The sequence below is a fragment of the Fulmarus glacialis genome, unplaced genomic scaffold, assembly GCF_000690835.1.
Source record: "Fulmarus glacialis isolate BGI_N327 unplaced genomic scaffold, ASM69083v1 Scaffold50731, whole genome shotgun sequence".
NCBI classification, from domain to species: Eukaryota; Metazoa; Chordata; class Aves; order Procellariiformes; family Procellariidae; genus Fulmarus; species Fulmarus glacialis.
Window position 1 is genome coordinate 28,523 of NW_009191856.1, and position 9,195 is coordinate 37,717.

Consider the following 9,195-nt stretch of genomic DNA (forward strand, 5'->3'; position numbering starts at 1 on the left):
CAGTTTAAGGCCAGTGCTGCCATCTGAGGAGCTCTGTAAGCTGATGGTTTTATAGTAGGGCTGAAATAAAAATGCCTTATATGGAAGCCAGCTCTATCTTAAGACACAGATTCCACCCATCTTCCATGCTTATGGAAATTAAAATGTTTGGCTTGAAAGGTGATTTAGAGATTCTTGGTTTTTAACTCTAGAACTGACGTTTTCCTTTAGATTTGTGCCTTGCTTAAACTGCTGTTGAAACTTGTTTGAACATCAGGCAGAGTTTCTGTATTGTGTGCATACTTTTTTTTTCCTTAGGCCTTCCTTTTTATTGTTTCTTCTTTTAGGGGAGGATTTCCCCATGTGGATGGTCCCCATAAGTATTTGTACAAGTGATGACCCCACCTGTGCCAAAATGCAAATATTGATGGACAAACCAGAGCTCACCTTGGTTTTGAAAGACATCAAACCAGACCAGTGGGTGAAGGTGAGTTGTCACAAAGAGAACATATTACTGGGAATAAATTTGCTCGTCACTGTAATGTTCCCTTGCATTTCATTTTCCTCCTTCTCTTCCTCCCCCGCCCCCTTGCAATCTTGTATTTCTTATGGAGGGGCCTCTCTGTGCTGCTGTTGAATATTGGCTCCTCTCTATAATGCTTGCTTAGTGTAGTCCTTTGCCTTCCAAGAGTAGTCTAGACAATGTAAACTTGAACCTTTTGGGAGTCCAAGCCCGGAAAAACAGTGTGCAATTAGAGGCAGCTTTTGAATTGAAATGTGGTGGCTTTTTTGGTATCCCATGGCAACCGCAGTTTAGTTAAAGTCCATCCTGAGCAAAAATAGTCTTGTTTATCTTTCATTAGTGTGAAGGTTTTCTACTGGCTATTGCCAGACAAGTACAAATCTGCAAGTGAAAAAATTCATTGTTGCGGTCTCCTGCAGACACCAGTCAAACTGAATTTAAAAATTGAAAGACAGCAACTGGCTGGGACTATTGCTGTATGAACTACTGAGTTTCTAAGCTGGAGCTGTACTCTGAGAGGTGACTCCGTGAAATAACATTAAGGGTTAGTCTCTTTTTTTAATATTAATCAATCTTCCTATTTAACTAACATGGGCCTCTTGAATCCCCATATCTATCTGGGTCCCTCCCTGGTAACAGAGGGGGGCATGAAATGAATGAACAACTCTGAAAATGCCCTGTCTAAATGAGGGTAAAGTTTGACATTTCTGCCTGAGAAGGCAACAATCCAGCTCAGTCCAAGGTGAATTTGTGAGACTGCTGGCTGCAAAGGTTGTCAGTCTGTGAAGTTTTTAGTTAGTGCCATACTCCTGAGGACTGGCAATTGCACTGACCAAAATCATAGCAGCATCGAAGGGGGTGACTTCCTGATGAGCTCGGCAATGTTTTTGGTTTATGCCAGGTACTGTTGTTCAACCAAGCACAATATTTGACCATCTGCACTAAAATGCTAGTCGGTAGCAGTGTGTAGCCAGTGTGGCTCATCAAGCTTACTGAGCATGACTTGCTTTTACGCTGGGCAGAGGTGCTTGCTCTCTTTTCTTAGGAAAATTATTCTCTCCATCAAAATTGAATAAAGCAGGTTGTGGGAGAGAGGTTACAAAAGTTAAGATTCTAGCACCTGCAGTCTCCTGCATTTTATCTTCTCAGTGCATGACTACCCTTACTTCAGTTAGGAGTTACCCCTAGAAGAGAAGTTTCTCTTTTCTCCTTGCTCCTAGTTTTAGCTCTAGCCTCTGTTTCTTTGTCAGCACTCTCTCATCTTCTATACCTCTTAGTGAGCATTTCTTTGAAATCTTAAGTCTTTCTCCCTTGCTTAGGATTTGTTTTTTCTTTTTATTTAAAGGATAGTGACTGACTTCTCTGAGCTGTGATGCTTTGAGAAATTTCTAGTGGTTCAAAAATAAAAAAGCATTTCCTTATTTGTTCCTTACTTTTAATTTTTTACTCTTTTGGTACATTTCAGTTAAACCTTGGAACAGTAGGGTTTTACCGTACTCAGTATAGCCCTGACATGCTGGAGAGTTTAATACCAGCGATCAAAGACCTCTCCCTACCCCCTGTGGACAGGCTTGGCCTGCAGAATGATCTTTTCTCTCTGGTAAGCAACCCTTTGCTATTCGGTCTAATAATGAGAGCTACAGTAACTGCAGAAATTGGTGTCTGAAGAGTCAATCTCACTTTCTGGAGGCAAAGTGCCTTTGGGATTACTGCATACATCTAGCTATTAATTAGCTTGACAAGTTCTAACTTGTATTATAAGACTTAAACCCTATGGAAGCAGTCTGTCTATAACTCCTGTTGCACTGTTCTCTGTAGGGGTGTATTATACTATAGGTTTTTTTACAAAATGAAGTGTTTTGAGAACTTGCTTTCTTTTAACTCATCAAAATAAGGATATTTTAATGATCCCCTCAATGACTTTATCAAATACTATCAGCACCATGTGCTTTATTCAGTTGGGCTTGTTAAAACTGTCCTCCACTGGAGGACATGGCTGTTGGGGATTCTTACTGTTTAAAAGCAAGGGATTACCCCCAAAGCAGGTGTTGCTAGCTCTGAACAATTAGTTACTGTACTCTGTATTTCAGATTGCACTTTATTATTCTTGCTAGTCAGCAAGTATATGGAAACTTTTAAAAATGTGGATTTGATACCCTGCCTCTCCGGCTTCAAAGCTTGTAACTCTTGTCATGGCTTAGTTGAAGGGGTTTGAAATTGTAGCCTGAGTCATTTTCCAAATATTGCAAGACCAATGGGACAAAAAAAAAGAGCAAATAATACACGTAGGAACACTGTGTTAGACTCCTATTTTGGTTTCAGTTTTAATCATGTTTTTATCATAGGTGAATATAGCTTAGGTAATAAAAATTGATCTTCACCTCTTTTCTGGTACCATAAATGGTCTGGTTTGAGATTAACAAAAATCTGAGCAATCTGGTTGGAGATACCTACTGTAGGTATTATCAACTGCACTAAGCATAGAAGTGTTCGTGACGCTGTGAAGCAGTTAACATAAAATTTTCCTGGCAGAGGTGGAAAGGCATTACTTCTCCTATTAATTCACGGGAAGCAGGAAGCAAAAATTACTTCTGCAGTTTTACACTCTCAATTTAATGAAGAGCAAAAATTAAATCTCTAAATCTTTATAGTTTTTAGTTAAAATAAGATTTTGGTGGATGTAGTATCTGGCTGAGAATAACTCTGGGAGTTTGTTTTTTCTTGCCAGCATTGCTGCAATTTAGTTAAGTCACTTAATCTCCTTGTCTGTTTCTTGTTTGCAAAATGTGCTTAAAATTATATAGCTGTCTCCTTGTAAAGTGCTTACCTGTGTATAAAAAGCATTGTGTGCCGTGAGCAGACAGCTAAGGTGCTTTGACTAGTGTTAACTCCCCTTGGCAGAACACCACAACAAAGAAAATAGAGTTGATGTGCAGGCTGTGCAAAATTAACTGGGACAACTGTAAAAATAATGTGATGAGCTATTAAACATCTTAATTCTGTTTGGAAGTAAGATTAATCTGTGTCTTTTCCTCTCCCAGGCCCGAGCTGGAATCATTAGCACTGTAGAGGTTCTAAAAGTCATGGAAGCTTTTGTGAATGAGCCCAATTATACTGTGTGGAGCGACCTCAGCTGTAACCTGGGGATCCTCTCAACTCTCTTGTCCCACACAGACTTCTATGAGGAAATCCAGGTGTTCGTGAAAGATGTCTTTTCACCAATAGGGGAGAGACTGGGATGGGACCCCAAACCTGGAGAGGGTAGGAAACTTATGCTGTGAAATCCAGTAGTGGTTTTGGAAAACTCATGTGTAAATAAGCCATCAAAATTTTGGGAAAGGGGAGAGAAGGGAGGAAGAGGAGTCTGAAGTAGGCATTCAGGGGTATTTTTGTACTTAAAAACAGACAGACAAACACAAAACCCCAAAACAACCCTCTGTTATCAGGCGCAAGTTAAAATGGTAAAACTTTTCCCTACCTGGTCACTGACTGATAAAAATGCTGTAGCTTTGCATCTATTGGAGTGCGTGAAACTTGTTAGACTATGTGAATGGAAAGCCATGTACATGCATGTTTACTTGTCTTAGTCAGTCCTGTTGTAGATGCAAATGGTTAATATTACTTACTTAGCTCAGGTTAGAGGCCTACCTTGTTGTGTTTGGGCTGGAATCATCTTCTGACTCTCTTGCTGTAAAAAAAAATCAATGTATTCTCCAGTTGGCACCAAGGATAGTGAGAAAAGGCCTAGTTTCTTTAGATATCCTCAAGCATGTGGAAGGATTGTTATACAGCTCTGCCGTGATCACTCTAGGTGGAAGAACACTTAATTTAATTGCTGAATTGTGTCTCCAAATAATTATTTTTTTTCCTCCTACTCACTCATTAGGTCATCTAGATGCCCTTCTGAGAGGTCTGGTCTTGGGCAAACTAGGAAAAGCTGGTCACAAGGCAACATTAGAAGAAGCCCGACGCCGATTTAAGGACCATGTGGAAGGAAAACATATGCTGTCAGCTGATCTGAGGAGTCCTGTAGGTTATTGTAAATTTTGGTTCCCAAAAGACTGTCCTTACTCACTTAGCACTGTGTGCACTGAACTCTTGTATTTCCAAGAATAGGGAGGCTAGAGGAAACCAGTGTCAAGGTTTGAGAGCAACTGGTTTTGGCAGAGGTGGTGGGAGGTTGGATAAGTCCAGTTATGAAGGAAATTATATTGGGGAGCATGATTCAAACATCCCTGTGTGTCCTGAATCAAGTAAGCCTCATCTGTCGTGGCCAATACTTGGTCATAACTAACAAGCTCAGCTGTACCCACATTGACTGCCACAGAACAATTCTGCTCTCTAGATTGTGTTGCATTTTGGGTTTTGAAGGCTATTCAAGTGCAGCGCTGAACCTGAGCTGACTTCTACTCATGTACATCCATCCGTGACCAGCCTACATCCTCCAGGTTTAAAAGCACTGTGGTAAACTGCAGGGATTGTGGAAGAGCTCTGCACGTGTCAGCTTGGCACAGAGTCTAACTATGGTGGATACGGATTGAGTGTATGTGAAGTACTTACTGGCTAGGTGTTGTGTGGTACAAAGATTTCTTGTTCTGGTGTTTTGCTGTGGTTGAAATTCCCAAAATTATGCTGAAATTGAGGAAGAGGTAAAGGAGTTGATGCGTCTTTAAAATCCAGTCTTAAAACATAGAAGGGGTCAGTGCCGGTATCTTCCAGATCTGTTCACTTGTCTGAAATCTAACCCAAATATGTAGAAATTGATTGTTGCATTTCCAAAAGTGTGGTTTTTGAAGGACCTTCCTTGTTTATGCTCTATCTTAGGTATATGTAACTATTTTGAAGCATGGAGATAGTACTACTTTAGACACTATGCTGAAGGTGAGTGCACACTCTGTTGTTAACATTGCCAGCTTATGCAATGAAAAGCTAAATATTCCACCCTACAAATTCCTCTAAGATGTAGTTTATCTGCACACAGGCTCAATCTGATGTTTTACAGACGATGTGAACGCTAAGGGCTTCATTATGGTGTTCCTTGGTCTGTGTGTAGTGTGAAATTGCCACCTAGTGGATTGTTGCATCTCTCATTTTAGGATTATTTTTCATTGCTTGGAGGCACGGTCCTGCTTGACCTTATATAAACGGTGGTGAAGATCAGTTTATTACTAATGGTACTTTCTGCTGATGTATGTGTAATGAGGTCCGTAATGTGGAGAGCTGCAGGATGATTCATGAACAAGTTCAATTTGTCACATATTAGGCTTGAAGACTAATCTAGCAGCTCTAGCGTATACAGCAAGTTCAGTAGTGCTAGGTAAGAAGTCGACATTTAATACCATGCGCTAACAGTATTCACTTTGGCTTTGAAGCTTCATAAGCAAGCAGACATGCAGGAGGAGAAGAACCGAATTGAACGAGTTCTTGGAGCCATCTCTCAACCAGAACTGATTCAAAAAGTTCTCACCTTTGCACTTTCAGTAAGTTACTGGAAAAGCTGCTGATTCCTTGCCTCGTGAGAATGACAAGTGCGTTCAGAGCGCTTGGTGATAGAGCACTGTGCGCACATATTGCGCTAGAATAGGAGGAATAGTCTTAACGATTAAATCTTTGAGTTGTATCTTAAAGTTGGGTGGGGGGGGAAGCTATCATTGACAGATTTGGCATAGAAATGCATAAAGCCAATTCAACGCAGAAATGCGTAAAGCCAACATGCTGGATTTGTGGAAACAGTCTTGAATACTTGTCTACATTTTCATCTTCAGGAAGAGGTACGTCCCCAGGACACGGTATCTGTTATTGGTGGAGTGGCTGGAGGCAGCAAGCAAGGCAGGAAAGCTGCTTGGAAATTTGTAAGGGACAATTGGGAGGAACTTTATAATCGATACCAAGGTGGATTCTTAATATCCAGACTAATAAAGGTATGTGTAGCTGTGAGAAAAGTCCCATTCACATACATGACCAAAGCTAAACTGTTATATTTGAAATGCTAAATGCTTATCCTCGGTCAATATTTCTTTCCTTCAGCTAACAGTGGATGGATTTGCAAATGATAAAATGGCCGCAGAAGTTAAGGTAAGAAATTTTAATTAAAGATGTGATTAACTTAATCTGTGACAAACGTTGTGTGTCTAGACTGTAAGCACCTGACAGAAGAGCCATGAGTTTCTATGCAGTTTTTGGTTTTGAACTGTGGCTCTGCCTCTAACTATATTGACTGTTGCCTAGAAGCGTACTGCTTTAGGTTGAGTTATTTATTGAAATGTCTTAAATGAGCGTTTTTACAAAGTAATATCCAACTTCTAGTGATTTCTATTTCATTAGTTTCACTCATTTAAACTTTTATAAAATCCAGCACAGTTTGTGGCAGTGGTTTTGAGACTCCCCAAAAGAAAACCTTTAAAGATAATTGTAGCAAAATTCGTAGTTGTTACAACTTCCATGGTAAGCTGAGGCTTACACCAGAGCCTTGTTCCTCCCCAGGCTGATATGGCCATTTGGGGCTGACTGTGTTAGCCCCCAGGGACTCCTGGGGGAATTAACATGGCAGAAGTTGGCTAAATTCCGTATTGTAGGGCCAAGCTTTATGTGGTCATTTGTGCTGTGTACTAAGAGCAAGGCTTTGACACAAGGCAGAGTAATGTGTTTGCAGAGAGTCTGTCTTGAAGTTGGTGGCTCAAGGTGATGTGATTTCATTACTGGACTCGAGCATCCCCTCTGACTTGGGAGTGTAGGCGCTGGTCTTGGTAGCGTTTTAAAAATGTGTGTAGGTTTTATTTTTTACTCTTTGCCCGCACTTTTACAGGGACTCCTTCTTGGAAGAAGAAACTTAAAAATATGGCCCTTAATTACCACTTTCCTGTTAGGAAAACGCTCGAGAGGAATTGTTATTTCAAAGATATGCTGAGCCATGAGCTCTATCTATCTTTTTTTATCATCTAGTGATCTCTTCTTAGCAAAGATTTAGTGGCATGAGTGATTTTTACAGAGAAATCTTGCACTATAGTCAATTTTTTTCATAAAGAACATTTTCCAAAGTATTTACCAGAACAATCATCCATAACTAAATCATAACTACTTTACAAGAGAACTTCCTGAGACAGTATACCTAGCTTTTAGCTGGGGTAGTTAATGTGTCTGATGTCACCTTGTAGCGTACGTTAGTGTGAGGTGATCTGCCAAATACTGCTTGCGTGAAGATGGGGGATGACTCCCGGCCACGCCAGCTTATTCTACCCTTTAACCAATTGTAAAGTGCAAAGTCACAGGAGCCTCTGGTGCAGTTTCTTAAGCTTCAGCTATTTGCAGGGGATCAATACTGTTGATTCTGGAAGAAGAAACGTGAGAATATTCAGCAAAACTCTTGAGTGCTGCTGGTGCTTGGAGGTCATTATGCAGCTTGGAAAGAGGCCTAGGTAGAGTGCTAAGAAATCTGATACCTAGACAAATGCTTTTGCAAAATGGCCTTAGGCTTCCATTAGTGTCTTCTTCCAAGTATCCAGAAATACACACTTGATTTGCTGCTCATTTGTTGCCTCCCAATGAGAGACTGAATTAATCTCTTCAAGTGCCACTTGCTGTCCCTGGCAGCAAGGACAAGACAGGACAGGAGGCAGCATTTGGGCTCGTTCATAGAAATGCTACCGTGGCTTTCCTTTAGCAGAGAAATGGAGGCATTTTGCTATTCCCCCTTTGTACTTGGGATTACACGACTTGCAAATGCGGGCAAGCACCCTGCAAATTTTTCAGAGTCTGTGATGTTGATGGGAGCAGATAGTGTGAACTGTAGTCAGACGAGGAACATAATTCACAAAAGCATTTCTATATAACCTAGGGAATTTGGCGACTTAAAAATATAATTTTGTCTATGCCTGTTTATACCCTTATGGATGGTTCTCTGCTTTTTAAACAGGCCTTCTTTGAGAGTCACCCAGCTCCATCGGCAGAACGCACAGTCCAGCAGTGCTGTGAAAATATTCTGCTGAATGCAGCTTGGCTGAAGCGGGACGCCGAGAACATCCACCAATATTTTCTGCAGCGCAAGGCCCCACCAGCCATGGTGTGAATCTGTGCATGCCACTGCTGCAGTCCTGCTGCCGCCTCATGGGGAGAGGGAGGAGCTACCCAACAGCTGATTCATATGCCAAGAATTTGGAGTCTTTTTCTCAAACCAATGGGGATTGGACAATGAATGTAGTTAACTGGTTCCTGCTCACACTCCAGATTTAAATTCTATTAAAATTATCAGCAATTCAGCAAAAAAAAAAGAGAGAAAAATCTGTAAATATGATAGTAATAAAATAGAGCATAACAAAACTGTGAAACTTCCTCAAGCCTTGTCAGTGGTTAAAATATTTAACACCCCCCTCCTGACACTCTTATTGACAGATGTTCTGTTTTTTACACCCTCCCCCAGCCCTCCCCAAAAAAAGGAAACCAGTGGTTTCTAGGTCAGTGGAATTTTGTGGAGAGTCTGGGGCAAGAATGGGCTAATGCCTCTGAGCGTTGTGTGGAACAGGTCACTCGGAAAGGCAGGTAGCTGGTATATCATAGAGTCTGTGCATCATTCTAAGTGCAAGGGTTTGGGGAGATGTTCCTGCAACCCCCCCCAATCCAAGGACAGTAGGTTCCCTCCCTTTTGTGTTACCTCTCAGCAAAAAGAAAAATGTTCTGTTGCTCTTCGGTTTTTCTCC

General features: G+C 41.1%; 1 protein-coding gene across 1 annotated transcript in view; it reads left to right on the plus strand.

Moving 5' to 3' along the window:
* NPEPPS (aminopeptidase puromycin sensitive) overlaps positions 1-8,889 on the plus strand; it is a 29,284-nt gene extending 20,395 nt beyond the window's left edge. Inside the window, exons 14-22 of the mRNA XM_009586828.1 lie at positions 327-466; positions 1,968-2,102; positions 3,544-3,763; positions 4,389-4,531; positions 5,327-5,383; positions 5,875-5,982; positions 6,268-6,423; positions 6,530-6,577; positions 8,415-8,889. Of these exons, the coding sequence (XP_009585123.1) occupies positions 327-466; positions 1,968-2,102; positions 3,544-3,763; positions 4,389-4,531; positions 5,327-5,383; positions 5,875-5,982; positions 6,268-6,423; positions 6,530-6,577; positions 8,415-8,567 (1,160 nt within the window). The 3' untranslated portion in view covers positions 8,568-8,889. The remainder of the gene's footprint in view (positions 1-326; positions 467-1,967; positions 2,103-3,543; positions 3,764-4,388; positions 4,532-5,326; positions 5,384-5,874; positions 5,983-6,267; positions 6,424-6,529; positions 6,578-8,414) is intronic.
* The last annotated feature ends 306 nt before the right edge of the window (positions 8,890-9,195 follow it).